Source organism: Myxine glutinosa, chromosome 1 (genome assembly GCF_964187855.1).
Source record: "Myxine glutinosa chromosome 1, kmMyxGlut1.1, whole genome shotgun sequence".
NCBI lineage: Eukaryota > Metazoa > Chordata > Myxini > Myxiniformes > Myxinidae > Myxine > Myxine glutinosa.
In genome coordinates this window covers 351,180,027-351,201,897 of record NC_136261.1, presented here as the reverse complement: position 1 = coordinate 351,201,897, position 21,871 = coordinate 351,180,027, and the positions used below count along the sequence as shown (strand labels likewise).

General features: G+C 40.5%; 1 protein-coding gene across 16 annotated transcripts in view; it reads right to left on the bottom strand.

Annotated features, from left to right (window-relative positions):
• Nucleotides 1-5,849: 5,849 nt before the first annotated feature.
• The window catches only part of LOC137415977 (nuclear receptor subfamily 2 group C member 2), a 115,272-nt gene continuing 99,250 nt past the window's right edge, over nucleotides 5,850-21,871 (bottom strand). For all 16 annotated transcript variants that reach the window (XM_078769918.1, XM_078769922.1, XM_078769917.1 and 13 more), the window contains 4 exons: nucleotides 14,826-14,965; nucleotides 11,179-11,316; nucleotides 8,868-8,973; nucleotides 5,850-6,752 (listed from right to left, as the gene is read on the bottom strand). In XM_078769918.1, coding sequence (XP_078626044.1) covers nucleotides 6,578-6,752; nucleotides 8,868-8,973; nucleotides 11,179-11,316; nucleotides 14,826-14,965 — 559 coding nt within the window. In that variant the 3' untranslated portion in view covers nucleotides 5,850-6,577. The remainder of the gene's footprint in view (nucleotides 6,753-8,867; nucleotides 8,974-11,178; nucleotides 11,317-14,825; nucleotides 14,966-21,871) is intronic.

Below are 21,871 nucleotides of genomic sequence, written 5' to 3'. Positions count from 1 at the left end.
GTGGGATTTTTCTCTTTGGAATTACCTTCCTGGTGTAAAACTAACTTATGATAAGTCTCGTCAAGTTTGATGCCTTGGGAATAGTATATGAGTTTATAAAACCTGCAAGAGAAATTTAAACTAGTATCAATGGTGTCCACAACCATCCTTGACCATGTTTGTTTTTTCACTTTACTTTTTATTCACCTTTAAATTCTGAGAGACGAGAGACAAATTAGTCAGGTTTGCCTTTCAGAAGAATGCAAGTTTTACTGTGATGGCTTCACCACACAAATTAACGTACCTAACCCTCACCCTAACCAGCTATGGATACCAGGCACCCATTGTGTGCTCGACATGTGATTCAAATCTTCCTGTAATCAACAGATGAGAATCACAAATGCATTTAAAGAATGACGACAAATTTTGTTCCTGCGAATATTTTATTCTCGCTCATCTTTTATTGTAGTTCCAAACAACCAAGTGCGAGATCCACTATTTACATACAGAGAAAGTAAAACAATAATGACTATTTCGAGGTTGGCGGAGCATCAAAATATGAAAATAAAATAGGGGCATAGTGGAAGAAGACAAGATAAATTGAAAAATGTTAATTTTGTAAGGAAAGAAGGGCAAATAATGTGGAAGAAGGGGAAGCGAGGAAGGTTATTTGGGTAGAGACGAGTGGGGGTTATAAAAGAGGGAGGAAGGAGGAGGGAGGAGGGGTGAATGAAAAGTCATGGAGGGGGAGGGCTGCAAGATTATGGCAGGGGGATGGGGGTGAGTAAGTGGGAAGACCAGAAGGCAGGGACGTAAAGTTTTTGACAGGGGAGTGGCGGAAATCGGTTTCAGACAGGGAAGGGGCGGTAAGTTTTGGACAGGGGAAGGGCGGTAAATTTTGAACAGGAAAGGGGCGGTAAGTTTTGTACAGGGAAGGGGCGGTAAGTTTTGGACAGGCAAGGGGCGGTAAGTTTTTGGCAGGGAAGGGGGCATTAAGTTTTGGACAGGTAAGGGGTGATAAGTTTTAGACAGGGAAGGGGTGGTAAGTTTTGGACAGGGAAGGGGCGGTAAGTTTTGGACAGGGAAGGGGAGTTTTGGACAGGGAAGGGGTGGTAAGTTTTGGACAGGGAAGGGGGCATTAAGTTTTGGACAGGGAAGGGGCAGTAAGTTTTGGACAGGGAAAGGGGCATTAAGTTTTGGTAAGGGGCGGTAAGTTTTTGGCAGGGAAGGGGGCATTAAGTTTTGGACAGGTAAGGGGTGGTAAGTTTTAGACAGGGAAGGGGTGGTAAGTTTTGGACAAGGAAGGGGCGGTAAGTTTTGGACAGGGAAGGGGTGGTAAGTTTTGGACAGGGAAGGGGCAGTAAGTTTTGGACAGGGAAGGGGGCATTAAGTTTTGGACAAGTAAGGGGTGGTAAGTTTTGGACAGGTAAGGGGCGGTAAGTTTCAGATCAGGATAGTTAGGGAGGGGAGGCAGAAGAGTTGGAGAGGGAGCAAGAGAGTTAGCAAGGGGACACAACGGGAAAAAGATCGGGAGACACAAGTAAGGGAGGAGAGGTGATAAATACTGCATTGTGTTCATATGTAGATGGCCCCAAAATGAAAATAGACTCGGTTTATTTATAAACCAGACACTCACTGTACAGTGACAACCCCCCATTGTTATATAAGAAATTCCTGACTTCCGTGCAGTTGCCATTAAAAAAAAAAAAAAAAACCCATCAGCGCAACCATCGGAAACAAAATGCCTTCGGTTCTGGGAATTGGTCAAATAATTATAATGTCATTATATACACAGTGCTTAAAATCAAGCCATCATAGTTCAAATAAAACTAGGCTCACCATAACTTATACACAGGTGATAAAACGGCGTTGTGCGTACAAGGATTTGTGGACTCATCGATGCCAATCTGAAGAGTGCAATTTAAACCACATCCACACCCCCAATGTGAATGTCCTTTATTTAAAGGAGATAAAACGAGAGGCATGCCGAAAAAGAACAAAACTCAGAAACCAATCGGTGATGCGGAAAATCGGGTCACTTAATTTCGGGCGTGATTGAGAATGAAAACTTATGATTGTCAAAGCAGAGTTAATTTATCGATAACTGTATCTACATTTTAAACAAACGAGATAGTTGTAGAGGAAAGATTGCTTTTTTTTGCCTCATTGGCAGTTATTCGATGTAGATAAAAATACAGCACAAGGATAATGGCAAGGGCTCCTCTCCCTTCAGGTTGCAGTCACCTCCAGCTATTATCCTTCTAATAGATACAGATTGGCCCGATTCATTAATCTCGCTCCTTGGTTAGTTTTTGTACCATTTTAACAAAACGAATGCTCGTGCTGGTGGTTATGTTGTAGTCCACGTCAGAAGCTCCGTTTCCCATAGTCCCTGCTCCGCTCTGCCACCCCTGTCCCCAATCCTGATGGAATATCGCTAGATCCTGTCCATTTCCGTAGCTAACATCATCTCACTCTGCTTGAGGTAAGATATCAACTTGGTGTGTGCCTCTTGTTTTCAAAAACGTCTTCTTACATTGGCATTCAGTCAAACTGAGGTCAGGCGCTCAGACCCTCATCCTCCACAGTTGTCTATCCATTGTGTCAGTATCTTGGAATCCTTGCACTGCTATATGGTTCTGCACTACATCAATCCATCACAGCTTCCGTCTCCCTCTGCTTCGCTTTCTACTATTGGCTCTGCTAATGCTTTTCTGCTTGGATAATTTTCCTCTTTGTAATAGATGTCCGCAATACAAAGGAATTGAAAGCCGAGTGTTCCTCGGGTCTGAAGTCTGAACTGAATGTGTCTATGCGGCTGGGCAGAATGTCTTTGGGGGCCGGATCCAGCCCTCAGGTTGTCGACACCTAGGTTAGAACGTCCGTTCTGAGTCTGGGAGGTTGGCACTTCCAACCCCAGCAGTCATACCAAAGACTAAAAGGGGTATGTGCTGCTTCTTTGCTTGACATTCAACATTTAAAAGGTTAAGACAAGGTTGGCATCCATGAGGAGGGAGAAATTCCCCCTTCGGAAATTCCCCGCTGAGTGCGGTGAGAAAGGCAGTGCTATTGCAATGATGTCACTGGTACCCAGAGTACCCCAGGAAGTGCCTTACTCCAATCGATCTCAGAGATTGTGGTTGTCTCATCTAACAGTCTTGTGTTCTGTCGCGTATATGTTTGTCTGTTTGTCCGATAGACTTATAAATGGTGGTTCGGTTCTACAACCAAGCCAAGAAAATCCAGTTAACATTGTATAAAACTGAAATATTGTACATTTGCAATAAACGACAGCAAATAATACCCTTTAAATCCCCAGAAATTGTGATAAATACAATTAATAAAACATACTGTAAAACTAGAACGGCACTCAGTAGAGAGCATACCCCCACCCGGTTGGCCATATCACTCAATGGTGAAGAATCACTTTAAAAATTCTACTAGCCGGATCCAGATATTCACCAAAATTGAATTGATTCTTCCTTGTCACACACACAACCTGTCCAATAAGTTTCGTTGATGAAACTATCGGGCTTAATCGCGTAAGTACATCAATGGCTGTTCCCATTGTTCTCTACAGGTTGGTAAGATCGGAAAAGAGGAGAATATTCCAGACCTTCAACTGTGTCGTCAGTGTAAACCAGAAAGAGAAGGGATCCAAGTACTACAAGTACTGAGCCATGAGAGGCCCCATTCATGACTTCTGCCCACACGAAGTAGACACTATCCACGTACTCGCTGCTTATGTCCGTAAGGAAGATCCGCCGCCATGCTACAACATCCCAGTCTTGAATGCTTTTTAGAACCTCGCTGAGTGCCGTGGCAAGACTAACAGGCTGATAGTTGCCGATGCCCTGCTTACTAACTTTGTTGAAGATAGGACATATATAAGCTGTCTTTCAATCTTCCAGACATATTTACAGATCCAGCATTTTCTGGTGCAGCTCACATATCAGTTGTGCGATAACATACACCGACTCCAGAAGTAGCTTGTGGTGTAATCTGTCCGGGCCCAGAGATTTAATCGGTTCCGGGCTGCTGAGGCACTTTTCTACATCACATGCCGTAACCTCAATGCATTGAAGGACTGCACCATGCATCACCCTGCAGTCACGTGCTTCGGTGTCCGCAGGCGATTTCACAGTCAACACTATGAAATGGAATCTCGATAGTGCTTCAGTCTTTTCCACATTTCTGATGGCTCGTCCCTCAGTATCTCAGATGCCTGCAATTAACTATGTCCTCGAACCTGTCACCCAAGTTGAGTCATAGCTCAGATATGCGTTGTCACTGCTTCCAATTGGTGGCCTGACATAGAGATCCACAACATCCAGTTCCGCCTTCTTATTCTCAACTAGGTTGAAACATGACGGCTATTGGCCTGCCTCCTTCACACGGGTGCGTTCCATCACGTGTTGCACCAACAGTTCTTCATTCACCAAATTTACAAATTGTGCATCAAACAACCTCAGCACAGCAATGATGCCGTCTGTATTCTGCCCACGCTATATTTGGGGTATTCTAGTCTCCCATAATAATCTGATGCCTTCATGCAGCTCTATTGCATAACTCTCCCAGTCATCTTTTGAATGCTGCACAAGCCTGCGGCGTAGCATCATTGGCTGAGGGCAAGGTTGTGCCGCTTATGCAATGCTCTCTCGTAAGTGAGGACAGAACAGGACTTTGGAATTTGGCTAGGGTGCTGGTGATGCCTCACCTAATCTACCCCCAAAGGACACCATGTGATATTGAACGCCCACCAACTAATACCAGCAGGCGTGATGCCGAATCCATCTGAAGGATGGCACACATTGACAAACACGGAGCACTGCATCAGCGGCACTGCCACATTCCCAGCAATGGTGCAACCAACAGCCATGGGCTGCTTACAAAATAATAATTTTAATGCCTGCGTCAAGTTGACACCTTGACTCAGGCTCTTTGATGTGAACTCTGCGATGTTAAAGAGTATGCGGTTTGTCTCGTACCTGTGTCTGTCTAGCTCTTCCCAGCTTGACCGATCGTGCGTCATTGATGCACAAACAGGTGCTTGCTCTGCGCCCCTCCCAGGAGAATCCATTGCTGTGGGCACCTACAGGCCCTCCTTACTACCGTCACCCAAGTACCGGAACTATTCCCACTCTGCAACTGCCTCAAAACTCGGGATCTTTTGGGAAAGTCCGATTTATCCGCATGGGTTGATTTCTGGAAGGTCAACCGGGTCTGGAAGGTCGCATAGTTTTTTTGGTCTTTGATCAGCCGACCTTGCTGTTCATTTGCCCTCATTTTTGCAAGTCCGTAATGGGAGAACCAGCAGCAGACAACTGGAGGCGAGGAAAGAGGCAGTTCCCCGAGCAGCTTATCATATTTTTCAGCCCATCTGAATGTGCAATAACAATGTCATACATGACCTTAGAAACAGTGGGGCATGATCTCCCGATGAAACATCTGATCACATTATCACACTTCAGGCCCTTGCTTGAAGCTTCCAGTGGCATAATAGCACAAAGATTGCTTGCTTGCGTTGATACCACATAGGTCAGAGTACGTCTCAACACCGTCCTGATATCAGGTCTGAATACTTTTCAGTTTTCTTCATCGCTTTTTTTTTGGTGCAGCCTCAACTTGAACTTCAAACTCGTCCGGATCAGCACCTTTCCCCTCCACAGCCTTCTTCAGATGATCCACCAACACACTTTTCACACCGATAGCAAGGATTGTGTTGTTTTAGCTGCCTTAAGACTGATGATGCTCATATGAGCCATTTTCTTATTTATTGAAGATGCTGCCACTTCAGTTTTCACCTTTCTGACGCTGCACAAAATGGCCCCAATCAATAAGGCGTGGGGGTGACGGAGCAGAGGGTGAAATGACTTTATATCTTTTTTATTTTTGTAACAGAAGCTTTTGTGACTCCTCTTTACGTGATATTTGGTTAACTGTTTTCTACCATTTGGGATTTGTGGTACGCCTCCTTTTGTTTTATAACAGTTTGCATTCCCCCATTCAGCCACCACGTTTTTCTCCCTAGGTGTCTGCAATTCCTGTCCTTGTGCTGTAGTGCATACATTTGTTATGTCCAACTTCCCCCTTTGTTCGATTTCTCTCTCGATCCTTTTCCCCCTGCTGTTCTGCTCTTCCATGAGCCTTAATACCTGTACTTAAAAGACGTTTTTACCTCATGTGTATTACAAGGAAATAAATGACAACTTTTACAATCCAGGACAGATGACTGATGTAATATTATTAATTAAAAGCCGGAGGATCGGTTGCCTCTCGACTAGAATAAAAAAAAAATTCAGTTGGCATGTGCGCCCAGTAGGGGAAACTGGGGTGAATTTTGGACCTTGTGCAATGGGACGTCTCTCGAGCAGCTATGCTTGGCCAATGAGATTAAGTGCCAATATGTTGGTTCGAATATCATTGGCCATGGATACCTGTGATAAAATGACTCAATGTACCCCAGTTTCCATCAATGCAGAAGCAGTTGAAGCCGAACATTTCTCCTGCTAGAATGCCAACCAAAGTTTCATAGCCAGTTCTGACTGGGATAACTTTAAGCAAACACCTCTCCAGAATAGAGGGCAGAATGGTAAAATTAGGCTAAGCCACCAGAGATCTGGTTGTTGTACTCTGCAGCCTCCATGCGCAGGATGTATGGGATGATGGAGTCAATCTGTACATTACCAATGAGTCCTGCAAAGAAAAGCTCCTCCGTGATGGCGGAACTCATGAGGCGCAGTGCAGGTAGCCTTAGAAGAAGCCGTGCCAGCCTGAATTTGAGCAAGAAGGGAGACAAGAAGCAGTTCAAGCTGTCATACAAGTTACTTACATTAACATAGTGATTTATCCACAGATTTATCGATATTGGTTGAATTTCAGACTCCAAGATTGCCAATGAGTCGACAAGTTCTAAAATTGCATTTTTATATGAATACAAGGTCCAGTGGCACTAAATGACAAGCAATACAACATTAAAGGGACACTCTGGGTTGTGATGTCAAATATCTCTACCCCATCCCATATATAATGTCACTGCCATTTCATCCAACTATGTAAAATAAGGCAATGTCCATCTATGTCTGTTCCGTATGCAATCAAAAACGGTTTGGCCAACCTCCACCAAATTTTGCATTTGTGCATTCGTATGACAAATACATCTCCCTGTGATCCCAAGTGTGGGGAGACAACTTTATATTTTCACCTCTACATGTATAACCACCCATTCCTGCCGGAGGGAGGAGTATTGGGAATGGGAAAATATTCCAATTCTGAAAACAAATCCTCTCACTCCCGGACGGAGCGGATATTGACTAGTTATCACACAAAATGTAAGGAAACCAAGTGTGTATACATATACATATATATTGTTGCAGGAATGTGATGGGGGGTGACAGGTGTAATGTAGACTACTTATGCCATTAGTACATGTTTAAAGCAAGCATTGGGTATCTGTGTGAAAATGATAGGTCATGTGTTGAAGAATGTATTAAGATATGATAATCTGAGGGGGAGTTTTTAAGGGGAGGGGAGAGTGGGGTGTTTTGAAATGGAGGGGAAAGTGGGGGTTTTGAGGGAGAGGGGTGAGGGGGGGGGGAGTTTTAAAGGGGAGGGGTGAGGTGGGAGTTTTGAGGGAGAGGGGTGAGGGGGGAGTTTTAAAGGGAGGGGTGACGTGGAAGTTTTGAGGGAGAGAAGTGAGGGGAGTTTGAAAGGGAGGAGTGAGGTGGGAGTTTTGAGGGAGAGGAGTGAGGAGGGAGTTTGAAAGGGAGGGATGAGGTGGGAGTTTGAAAGGGAGGGATGAGGTGGGAGTTTGAAAGGGAGGGATGAGGTGGGAGTTTGAAAGGGAGGGATGAGGTGGGAGTTTTGATGGAGAGGGGTGAGGTGGGAGTTTTTAGGGAGAGGGGTGAGAGGGGAGTTTGAAAGGGAGGGATGAGGGGGGAGATGAGAGAAGGAGTTTTGAGGAAGAGGGGTGAGGTGGGAGTTTTGAAAGGGAGGGGTAGGGGGAATGTCATTCATGATGGAATAGGGGTAGGAGGGAGTAGGGGTAGGGGGGGGGGGGGGGAATGGAGTGGGATGAAGGTGTGTTGTACAAAAGGAATGATTAATTAAATACAAACATCCCTTGCAAGCTGGGGTTCTTGGAAATTTCCAGTCAAATATAGTGCATTCAGAAAGTATTCAGACCCCATCACTTTTTTCACATTTTGTTATGTTGCAGCCTGATGCTGAAATCGTTTAAATTCATTTTTTCCCTCATCAGTCTACACTCAATACCCCATAATGACAAAGAGAAAACAGGATTTTAGAAAGTTTTGCAAATTTATTAAAAAGAAAAAACTGAAATATCACATTGACATAAGTATTCAGACCCTTTGCCATGACACTTGAAATTTAGCTCAGGTGCCTCCCATTTCTCTTGATCTTTGAGATGTTTCTACACCTTGATTGGAGTCCACCGGTGGTAAATTCAATTGATTGGACATGATTTGGAAAGGCACACACCTGTCTATATAAGGTCTCACAGCTGACAATGCATATCAGAGCAAAAACCAAGCCATGAGGTCGAAGGAACTGCCTGCAGAGCTCAGAGACAGGATTGTGTCGAGGCACAGATCTGGGGAAGCCTACAAAATTTTTTTTCTGCTGCATTGAAGGTTCCCAAGAGCGCAGTGGCCTCCATAATTCTTAAATGGAAGAAGTTTGGAACAACCAGGACTCTTCCTCGAGCTGGCCGCCCGGCCAAACTGAGCTGATTTTAAAGGAAAATGAGCAGAAACCTGAGAATTGTGAAAAGTCTGGCAAGCAGTCTTAATGTTTAAAAACTTTCCCGGCTGGAGACTTAAAATCCGTTGGTACGTTCCAAAGCCTGCCAAGAGAAACCTACTTACCGTGCTGGGTCGTCTGGGGAGATCCTGCTCATGTAATCGAGGAGCTCCACATGTGCCTTTTCCTGGCATTTCTCTATTTGAGCAGTATTCATTAGCCCCGGGTGGTCTATTCAAACAGCAACAAGGGGACAGGTGTTTAAAATTAATAAAGTACAGTAAAACACCAGATCATCACGCAGTTGCGTTCCGCAGGAACACGCACGTGATCGGCTGAAACGAGATAGAGATGTAATATAAACTCTTGGGAATCACACGGTTCGTTTCTACATGGTTACATTGTAACACCATTCATTTTTATGCCTCGTCCCCTAAGGTGGCCGGAGGCATTATGTTTTTGGATTGTCCGGTCCATCCAACATCCATCCATATGGGCTAAACTTCGTTTTTCTCAGCAACCACATGTCCGATCGAGATGAAACTTTCAGGGTTGGAGTGACACCAATGAAAAATGTTTTTTTTAAATGATAATTGTGTTGTCATAGGTCACGTGGTATGGCAACCATCTTGGATTAAATGCAAATAATTAAAAAATTATTTCTCGGAAAGTGCTGAATGAAAAAATTTGAAACATGGCACACTGTGAAGTACTCCCAATGGGGAACAAAAGCATGATAATGATGACATCATAGGTGAAGTGGTATACAAGCCAAAAATATTTCAATTGAATTCCTTATCTTAAAAATCGGAAATTGCATGCACATGATCTATGACACATTTGTATTGAAATATTAAATATATGACATCATAGGTCACATGGTTTGGCAGCCGTATTTGATTTAACCTAAAACCCTAAAAAAACATCTTCTCCCAAACCACCAAATCGATTGACTCGAAACTTTACGTGTATCATTGATTAAGCATGGCGATTGAAAGATTATCAGGAAAACATCATTGGTCACATGGGTGGCAGTCATATTGGATTGAAGGAAAATATTAAATATTTATATCTCAGAAACCGCTTACCCTATCGTTGCAAAATTTTACAAATATAATCTAACACCATTGTTGCATACTAGGGCATGCCCGTACTATATATATATCTAAAATTATATCCCCCCCCCTCTATTTACATGAAATGGTTTGGTCCAAAGCGAACGGCTTGCGAGTACGGTGACAATCCCCCCCCCTCTATTTACATGAAATGGTTTGGTCCAAAGCGAACGGCTTGCGGAGTTTGGTAAAGAAATCGCCATAGCGTGCACAAACGCGCAGGAAAGCGAAAGAATCGCAAATTAGTTTTAATTAGTTTTAAAACATAGTTTAACGGCAACATAGTTTGCCAACGTGAAATAAATGAATACGCTCTCAAATGTGCCGTCCGAGGCAGAGTCTGTTCGCCACGTTCGGCACACGTGATAGCTCGCTGCTCTCTGATTGGTTGAATCGTTTTTTGGACATAGCTCGGTAACTACTTCTCCGATTAATATGAAACCTTGAAAAGGCACATCCTCGGGTCCCCAGCAATATACCTGGCAAGTTTAAAGTATATCGGACCCGTGGTTGTCGAGAAACAGCGGTCACAGACATACAGACATACAGAGATTACTGGAATTATAGATAGATAGTATGAAAATGATGATGTCGTAGGTCATGTGGTTTGGCAGGCATCTTGGATAGAAAAATAAGCCTTATCCAATCAACACGAAACTTCACAAACGTGAGCCCTGACCCATACATATGCAGAGTGAGACATTTTTTAAGGTCATATGTCACATGGTGTGGCAGCCATATTAGCTTGGAAGCCGATAATTTGAAAAATCCCTTCTCCGAAACCGCTTCACCGATTGATGTGAACTGGTGAAAATGTGATACTTGAAAACAGCTGAAGGGATTTAAATCAAACTTGTTTATTTTAGGACAGTAAATGAGGGCATATACTCGTTGTGGGACTACGGAGGAATATTGGCGATACAGTTACATTGCTGTAGTTTTATATTATCATACAAATAATTTCATAAAGAAACATGAACAACATTATACTACAACAAATGCAGCAATATAATCATTAAAAATGTTACAAAATGCGATTAAACATTAGCCGAAACATTCGGTTCCGATGCAAGATGATGGCAATTAATGCATCTGAAAGAAGAAGCCAGTTAGGTTTGATGTGCACTGCTAATCTGCAGCCAATGGAGTGATATAAATGAACAGTGCGATAAAAATGAACATTAAATTTAACACTTTAAATCACAATTTAACAAATTCCTGCCAAGACATGTGATTGAGTGTTCTACTGTAACCTTTAAAGGAGGTTGTAAGGTTGTGGTGTACGACTCGTGGTGCAACAACCAAGAAGCCCAATGCACACCTGGACTGAACAGTGTAATAGCCTTCAAGAAGGCGTACTCTGTTGGGTCCACAGCCAGCTTGGTCATGCTGTTACAAAACTCTTGCAACTTCCAGATGTGTTCCATGACTACCCTAACCCGTTCATTGGATAGCTTGTCTGTGGAGGGGCAGGGGAGGAAATAATAACAATAGTAATTGCATTCCAGAATTCAGGTGAATGGCACAGAAGGGCAAAGTACACACACACATTATATATATCTATACAGTCGTGGCCAAAAATATTGGCACCCTTGCACTTTTTTCAAATAATGCACCATTTCTTCGAGAAATTTGTTGAAATTAAATTTTTTTTCTTGGTATCCACAAATGTATTTCTTTGGTTTGCAGTGGAACAAAACAAAAAAAGCTGAAAACAAGTACAGATACATTCAAAGTACACCGCCCTCATGCCAAATAATTAAATATCCTACAGCGCGGCATTGCCGGGGCGCCACCGGCGCCCGGCAATACCGCAACCCTAACCCAACCTAAGCTCATAGAGGCTGCATTGGGAGGGAGAGGTGTACGCTAATTGATTGATTAATTGTATAATTAAAATCAATAAAAGATTATCACAAAATATTTTCTTAATCAATTGGCTAATGGCATAACTAAACCACTAGTGCTTCATCCGAAGATGTATCTTTTAGAAATTTAATTAAATAACTCATCAATAAAAAATTAAATAATTAATTGATTAATCAAGAAATAATTAATCGATGAATCAATAAATAATTAATCGATTAAATGATTAATCAATAAATCAAAAATATCCTTGATAGCCACATCACTTGGTCACTGTCATGTCCAAATATTAGCTTCCCAGCTCAAAAGGTGCCTGAGATATTGGCCAAATGAGAAAGAAAATAAATAAATGATTAATAATGAAAATAAATAAATAATAATCATGAAAAAATTAAATTATTAATCAATTCGGTCACAGAACACATAAACCACCACCATTTCATCAGAATCTGTAACTGTTTTTTTTTTTTTTTTTTTTTTTTAGTAATTAATCGAATAATTAAATAATTAATCGATTAATTGATTAATCAATAAATCAAAAATATCCTTGATAGCCACATCACTTTGTCACTCATGTCCAAATATTAGCTTCCGAGCTCAAAAGATGCGTGAGATATTGGCCAAATGACAAAGAAAATAAATAAATGATTAATAAGGAAAAGAAATAAATAGTAATCATTAAAAAATTAAATTATTAATCAATTCGGTCAAAGAACACATAAACCACCACCATTTCATCAGAATCTAACTTAAAAAAAAAAAAATTTTTAGTCATTAACCGAATAATTAAATAATTTATCGATTAATTGATTGATTCATTAATAAATCAAAAATAGCCTTTGCAGCCAAATCACCTGGTCATTGGCATGTCCAAATATCAGCTTCCTAACTCAAAAGGTGTCTGAGTTAATGGTCAGAAGAGAAAGGAAATTTGATTAATTAAATAAGTACTTCATGATTATTTTGATTATTCAAAAAACAAAAAATACCGTTTTTGACAAAGGACTTGCTCACTACTGTGCCAAAATTTCAGCTTCCTAGCTCAAAGGATGGCTGAGATATCGCCCGGACAAACAAACAAGAAAGAAAGAAAGAAAGAAAACAAGAAAACAAACAAACAACCAGAGTGAAAACCGAGTACTCCCTTTCAGCGTGCGTGACTGCCGAGCCCCCTTCGGTGCCCGGCAATGACGATTTGCAATGCCTGGAGATGGCATAGGAAAGGTGCGGTGTACAGAAATAATTAGATTTCAAGCAGGTGATTCCTCTTTACTTTGGAATTGAGCTCACCTGTGGTGAGTTGCAGGTGCCTGCAATATAAAAATCACTCAATCAACCAGTTTGAATGGAGGAAAGGAACCATGAGGTCGTTTTTTGAGCCAGGAGCCAGGAATCAGTCATTCAAACCTCATGGCTTGGTTTTAATAAATTTGCAAAACTTTCTAAAATCCTGTTTTCTCTTGGTCATTATGGGGTATTGAGTGCAGATTGATGAGGGAAAAAAATGAATTTAAACGATTTCAGCATAAGGCTGCAACATAACAAAATGTGAAAGGGTCTGAATACTTTCTGAATGCACTGTGTATATATATGTGTGTGTGTATGTGTGTATATATATATATATATATATATATATATATATATATATATGTGTGTGTGTGTGTGTGTGTGTGTGTGTGTGTGTGTGTGTGTGTGTGTGTGTGTGTGTGTGTGTGTGTGTGTGTGTGTGTGTGTGTGTATGTATATATATATATATATATATATATATATATATATATATATATATATATATATATATATATATATATATATATATATATAAAAAAAAAAATATATATATATATATATATATATATATAAAATATATATATATATATATATATATATATATATATATATATATATATATATATATATATATATATATATATATATATATATATATATATATATATATATATACATATATATATACATACATATGTATATATATATATATATATATATATATAGATATACATATGTATATATATATATATGTATATATATATATGTATATATATATATATAAATATATATATATATATAAAAATATATATATATAAATAAATAAATAGCAGCAGGCATTACATAAAACCATAACCACCTTCAGAGGCCATTTTTCCCCGCAAGCGGGGGTTGGCCTTTTTCGGGGACCGTGGTTGCTGTTGATTTTTGGTCCCCTTTTTGAAGCAATGTTTTACGGCCGGATGCCCTTCCTGCCCGCCAACCCTTTTTGTCGCCTTTTTACGACAAACAGGGAATTACCAGTGAACTGGTACTCAATTTGCCGACCTCGGAAGGATGACAGGCTGAGTCAACCCCCCTGGCGTTAATTCAGCGATCGACCGGGATTCGAACCCAGGATCCTAGGATCCTAAGCTGGCACCCTAGCCGCTAGCCCAACACCAGGTCTAATGGTGTTGTATGGCATTAATGTATGAACACCAGGCATTAATGTATGAAATCAATAGGACGCTAATCGAGGTATGCTAACCACAGTGAAAAACGAGGAGAAGCTGACATTTCAGGCATTAACACTTCATCTCTCGTTTTTGCTGTGACGGAGGGTTAATATCCCAAATGCCAACTTTGTCTCGTTTCCCATGGTGGTTAGCATTTATCACTCAACGGCCTGTTGATTTTATCCATTGTTCTACCTACTTGTCTGATGACCGATATCGACAATAATCATCAGCAAGACTAACTTTTCATTTCATATTGAAAGGCAATTAAGGCATTTTAGAACAAATGATGAAACAAAGCCAACACTTGTAACAATTTCTTCCATAATTTCCTCCTCACTTTGCAAACCTAGCCCAAACCACTTATGAGTACCATGGGCCATTCCACATATGAAAAAAATAAAGGGTGATCAGTTCACAATGGAATGAAATCAAACTGATGAGAATACTCATTTACGAGAATTATTGTTGTCTGTCTCGCTGACGAGCACTGATTATTACGAAAAACAAACTGACCTGTTATAGAAAGCAAGTTCCACTGCCAAACATTTGAGCAAGCAATGAACCGGCAAGACACTCTACACAATACATTGCTCACCCTGTTGCAGGCTGGCCTGGAGGTGGTTGACAATAGCGGTGAGTATCGTTGAAAGGTTCATTATGTGAGCGCATTGTGACAGGCCCAGCGTGAACAATTCATTCCAGCAAGCGCGCACCAGTGCTGTACTGCTGTCCTGCCTTAAAGAGGGAAAGAGAAACTCACTTTCACCTCAACGTTTTTAAGAGGGTGAATTTCGAATGCAGTATGTCGAATTGCAAATTATACTAAAATACCTGAAGTACTGTGAAACCCTACATTCATGGCTTAGACATTCGCGGACCCCATGTACTCAGTTCATAAAATGTGACCTGCTTCTACATTAGCGGCCCTGAGCTTCACATATTGCGTTTTTGCGGGCGCATAATAGTTTCTTGCATAATTATTTTATCATATATTTTGATCGGGAACAGAGTTCATATCAAAGGGAAGCGCAAAGCGCCCCTCCCTTTGTATAAGGAATAGTTTCTCTTTATGCAGCTTTAACATGGGGACTGAAAATGCGTTTCTCGGCTTTTACTGGATGAAATCGGCTGCAAGTTTCAGAAGTTAATGCGTTGTATATTGAGGTAATATGTTCCAAATTTCAGCAACGTCCGTTTATGCATTCTTGAGTTTTATTTAGAAAACCCTCTAATTCTCGTTGGTGTCTACCCAAAATGTGTTGGCGCTCATATTTCAAAGATGAAACATTGAAATTAGCTGAAACTTGGAATAGACATCGGCCAATTGATCTAATTAATGGCTTTCAAAACAAATTCCACCTAAGTGCCATAGTTTTTGCTTTAAAATTAAATTATATATAAATACACACATATACACACTTTATACCTCTTTACAAATATTATTACACAAATCCAACGTGCTGACCCAATGGCATAATGCATTGTTCTCCATAAAGGCCGGCGACCGGCGGTATACGTACACCTGTTGGAGACAGTACCACCGGCTGTTTTGGATAAATTAGCAAAAAATAAAACTGATTTTTGGGTAACTATACATTCGTACAATGTTTGTTGTTACTTCCCTCTCCATTGAAACTAAATCTCCATTCACATTATACTTTCTACGAACCAGATCTGTAAAAAAGATCGTTGTCGAAATCTGATCACTTTCCAATAGGAACGATTTCCTGTTCCATTTCATTACGCTTCTATTGGTTGGCGGATACTGGAAATGTAGTCAATCAGCGAGCGTGATACAATTAAGTCACCGTTCACTCCAAACGCACATGGTCTGTGTACTGGTGACTGTCATATTCGTTACAACAAAACAAACGTGTTATGAAACGAGTTAGACAAATCAGCTTGTCGGAAGCCTTCACCCAAAGTAAAAGACTTCACAATGAAAGTCAAGGGACAAATGACAACGAAACTGATGATGTGCATGACGATGACATGCCCACAACAACAGCAACAACAACAACAACAACAACAACAACAGACGTTGATGAAGTAGAACTTGGAGGTAAGCCTTTTGATCCGAAGTTGGTCAGTTACTATACGAGTTCATTTTCCATTAGTAATATATCGTTCACTATTATTTGTTGTCCAATGGATGGGTTGCACAAATTTTGTTACTTCCTATTATTTCATTTCCTAATTTCATTGTATCATTACTTAGTATCCACAATGCTAAGCATAAATATCAGTCCAATGGGTGGGATGGGTTTTGTTGGGGGAGGAGGGGGTGGGGGGGGGGGGGGGGGGAGGGTAGTCTGTAAATTCTGAACTGATATAATTATTCAATTCACATCGTTGACTTGAGCATAGTTGTTCATATGAATAATTAATAACAATAACATAATTCTCTGTGTACTTTTAAAACAATTTATTATTTCTTTCCACAGAAACTGTTGAGATCATCCATGATCAGCTGGAAAATGAAACTGAACACAGATTAACACCAAATGCATCCATACCAACTTCAAGTGATCACGCGAACATCCATTCCCATGATAGATGCATCCAAGAGAACTGCTGTGCAGTGTCCAGCACAAAACAGACAAGGCTGTCTAAGTTACCAGATCGATTTCAGCATAATTGGCTGATGAATAAAGTAACATTTTGTGAGAAGACCCAGTCATGGTGGCTTTTGTACGAGGAGGGACGGGGGATGTTCTGTTTGCTCCGTCAGAAGCCTTGATGCTAAGAACAGGCACAATCATCAAAAGAAGTGGATTGTGGAAGCTTCTGTCAGATATAAACGTAGCCAAGTAGACCTCCATAACAACTCTCAGCAACACCAGAATGCCATATCTGCAGAATTGAATCAACGTGTGCGTTTCTTCCACATGGAGAAAGAGAAGAAAGATCGGGTAAAAGACGAAGTCCTGTTTAATGCATTTCTTCGTGCTTACTGGATGGCGAAAGAAGAGGTCAGTAACAGAAAGCTGCCATCGCTTCTGGAACTTCTACAGACAGCTGGTCTCAAGGATATGAAATACTTTGCACACTGTTCCGCCAGTTCAGTGCAAGAAATATTTCTTGCCATTGGACAGACCATTCAACTAGACGTTCTGGATTCGGTTCAGAAGTCTCCTTCGTTCGGATTGCTAGCTGATGAAGTCACAGACATTGCTGATGAAGTCACGGACATTGCTGATGAAGTCACGTGCTTCTCAAACACGTTTGAATACATACTTTTGAAAAACTGTAACTGTTCAGTGTGTGATTATGGGACTGTGAAAATGATACTGATGACCTCTTAAAGGTATAGTCTTATTATACACATCATAAAACATAGGGCTGAAAAATCTTACATGTACAAGTGTTAGAAAACATGAAAATTAGAATGTTTTTACACCCTGCAACAAACAAGACTATAAATGGCTAGAATATCTGTCCAGAAATGTGCTAGATTGCACCATTGGCAATGTAGGATTCCAAAAATTTCCTTCCAAAAATTTCACTACGTGGCAGGCATTGATACAAACTTGGGAATTTCAACCACAGACATCTACTTTCCTTGCCACATACAGGTAAATGGAATTGAATGGAGAACACTGATAATGGATAAAGCATCAGACTCCCAAGCTGGGGATTGTTGGTTCACCCTACATCTGGGAAATAAAATACACTTACTTCTTCATGCAGCTGTATGAATCAAATTGACGCCCCTTTATATGAACTTTTCTCGAGGATTACTTGGTTCCTCCTCAGATCATAAGGGTAGTCCAGCATGCACACGAGATATTTTGAATGCCCCTTATTTTGTATCGTTTGGAATTTTCTACAAGCTATGGAATGTCCCTTCTTTTCTATACTTTGCCACATGGCACAACCCACAAGGTCAAAGGTCATCTTGAGGTCAAATTTCTAAAATTGGCATTTTCCATCCGATTAACTTGAAAATTAAACAGCAATTGTATAGTGCATCACTGGATTGGGAAGCCAACTATTTTTGAGGTCAAAAGGTCAAAGGTCAATTCAAGGCCAAACTTCTAATATCATTTTTCATCTGAAAAATCATCAATTTTAATCCGATTAACCCGAGCTTTCATCAAGATCGTCAATTTTAATCTTGATGAAATGGACAATTTTATGTATCCCTGGCAACTTTTTATTTTGGGAGGGGTGGATTTTGCAAGTATAGTGCTCTGCATGCGGTCTTCTTGTTTTCTTGTATATTTGTTGTTGTACACCGCTCCTTTCCTATGCTATCTCCAGGCGCTGCATAACGTCATTGCCGGGCACCGAAGGGGGCTCGGCAATGCCGCACGCTGAAAGGGCATACTCAGTTTTCACTCTGGTTGTTGTACACCGCTCCTTTCCTATGCCATCTCCAGGCGCTGCATAAAGTCATTGCCAGGCACCGAAGGGGGCTCGGCAATGACGCACGCTGAAAGGGAGTACTCAGTTTTCATTCCGGTTGTTTCTTTTCTTGTTTGTTTTCTTGGTTGTCCGGGCGATATCTCAGCCATCCTTTGAGCTAGGAAGCTGAAATTTTGGCACAATAGTGAGCAAGTACTTTGTCAAAAACAGAATTTTTTGTTTTTTTGATTAATCAATTAATTGATGAGTTAATTAATTATTATCGATTCATTAAGTACTTATATATTTCCTTTCTCTTCTGGGCATTATCTCAGGCATATTTTGAGTTAGGAAGCTGATATTTGGACATGCCAATGACCAAGTGGATTTTGCTGTAAAGGCTATTTTTGATTTATTGATTAATCAATTAATCGATTAATTATTTATTTATTTGATTAATGATAAAATTAATTACTGTTTTTTAAAGTTACAGATTCGGATGAAATGGTGGTGCTTTATGTGTTATATTAGCCCATTGATTAGTTATGTTATTTTTTTTACGATTATTATTTAGTTATTTTCATTATTAATCATTTATTTATTTTCTTTCTCATGTGGGCAATATCTCAGGCACCTTTTGAGCTAGGAAGCTGATATTTGAACTTGAAAATGACGAAATGATTGGGCTGTAAAGGGTATTTTTGATTTATTCATCAATCAATTAATGGATCAATTACTTTTTGATTAAATAAATTTTTTTCTTTTTTTTTAATGACTCATTTAATTAAATTTCTAAAAGTTACATCTTCGGATGAAGCACGAGTGGTTTAGTTATGCTTTTAGCCAATTCATTAAGAAAATATTTTTTGATAATCTTTTATTGATTTTAATTATGTAATTAATCAATCAATTATTGTGCACCTCTCCCTCCAAATACAGTCTCCATGAGCTGCACGGCGGTATTGCCAGGCGCCCCGGCAATGCCGCGCTGGAGGATATTTAATTATTTGGCAAAGGGGCGGTGTATTTTGAATGTATCGGTACTTGTTTTGTTTCAAGTCAGATGATTCCTTCATTCCGCACACATTTATAGTGCGATCCCAAAAGCGCGTCTTGATCCCAGAAATAGATGCCTTTTTAACTGCTCGGAGTTAAGCTTGAAGGAAGATACAATATTCTGTATTATCTTACAAAGATAGGCGTTGAGTTTAAATTGCATAATTTTAAACATCCTGGCATCAGTCCTTGTGTTAGAATTTCATATTATTTTAGATCTAAAACAAAAATTCATTTTTACTTACCCTGCCATGAACCAGCCTCACCGTTCAGCGCAAGATTTACATTTTGGATATGGTGACAAACGGTCAACAAATTAGCCTTTTTGTGTGTGACCATCAAAGCTTGCCCTTGCCCGTCTCTAATGACCAAAACTCGTTTGCCTGAGGAATAAACCTGTCGCGTTTCCTTCTTTGTAAGAAACATTAATTGGGAATTGTGTAAGGTGGAAGGTGGTGTGACTTGAAGTGTCCTACTGACAACCTTCAGAAAAATGGGCTACAGGTACACATGACTTTTCTTCAGAGCATCAAGGAGATTACAGAACTTGAGGCCTTGCACATAACATGCAGTTGGGCGTTAAAGGAGAAAGCACAGCTGGAATATATTTTTAAATATAGGTATATTAAGACATGCAAAGTGGCATAAACCCCGTTACTTGAAATTCACCCATTCTAATCTGAGAAGGGTGAGATAGAACAAACAGAAACATGACAACATTGCTGAGCCAGGTGATAGAGAACGTGAATGAAGGCATTCCAAACGGCAATCCCTCCATAGGTCTCCTACTCTAAATATCTGTATTGTATGCATGAACTCATCAAGGAAGCTGCACCAATGTTCCATTATGAAACTTGACCAAGACCTTAAAAGGATGGCCACGGAGTTACTGGACACAGTTACATGGCAAATACCTCAGGAGACTTGGTGGCAATCAATTCCAAATACAACCACAGCTGCCCGAATGCCTAAATAAACGGTTACAGGTCTCAGCAAAAGAGAAGTAAAAACGCTTCATAGATCAACAAGGATTGAATGCTGGAAGCCAGGCTTTTGCTGAACTCGTGTCATACATCGAATGTAGATTGGAAGACGGTGGCTGCCTTTAAAAGCTCTGTGAGCTGCTTGGCTTGCATGAAAATTGGCTGCAAGATCTGGGAGTTAGTAAAACCATAACCAAGTCCAGGCACAAGACAACTCCTGGGCCACTCTCGAGAGTACAGATGAATATTTGCTGCTCGTGTTTGTGATTGCGGGGCTGAAGCAATTTCCCCGACTTGAGAAAAGAAATGTTTGAGCTGGGTTCTTTTCATTTCACTGGCAGCTTTTCCTCTGACTGCCAAGATCAGTCAGTATATCCACTAGCCTCAATATCTCTGGTTTACATGCTGCTCACAGGACAAATTGGAGGCATCAGTATGGGTCTAACGTTCAGGTCAGATTGACCATCTCAGAATACTATTTTATTTTTGGGTGGAATTCCTTATATCACTTGCTATACTCCCCCCCCCCTCCCACCCCCAAGGGTGAGTATGCCAAATTTTAGTCGGTCGGTTGTTTTGTTCCAGTCGGTCACGACCATGGAAATATTTTGCCTTAAGCCAACTAACAAAAAGCAATAATAACTGGAGAGTTCATGGAACACCTTACCCCACCGAGTCTTGAGAAAAGGAACATGGGAAGGGTCTTTTAAAGTCTTGCTTTCCGTTTCCGAGCATGCTCTATATTTCCTATGGGCCGCCATTTTGCCTGAATCTCAATATTCCCCAAAGCTGTGAGCGTGAGCAGTAAGTTTGATTGGTTGAGATGGAGTAAAATGGCATAACATTTTGTCCAAATCCTGCTAAACTGGAGGTTTTTGGTAGTGGCAACAAGGCGATTTGTGTTTTAGTATGCAGTATAATTCAATTCTTAGGTTTTAACGGCTGTAGGGAAAAAAACAAAACTTTTGTCAGAAGTCTACCGCAGTTGATGCACCCTCTTTTACACCACCCTATTTAACACGTTACATTAGTTATTCGTGCCTATTGTTTGTGTCCTTTATGACAGCCATAAAAAACAGTAAGTTTTCTGTTTGGAATGTTTTTATAATATGTTTGAATGCCAGACAAGCGGACAGATGAAAACAATTACCTTACTCCTCTCTGCGCATGCATGATCGGGATGAGATTGCATACAATTTTCCAAATTCAGAGCGAAAGTGCTGCTAAGCTGCATAGCAGGTTTGTGTTCCGCGTA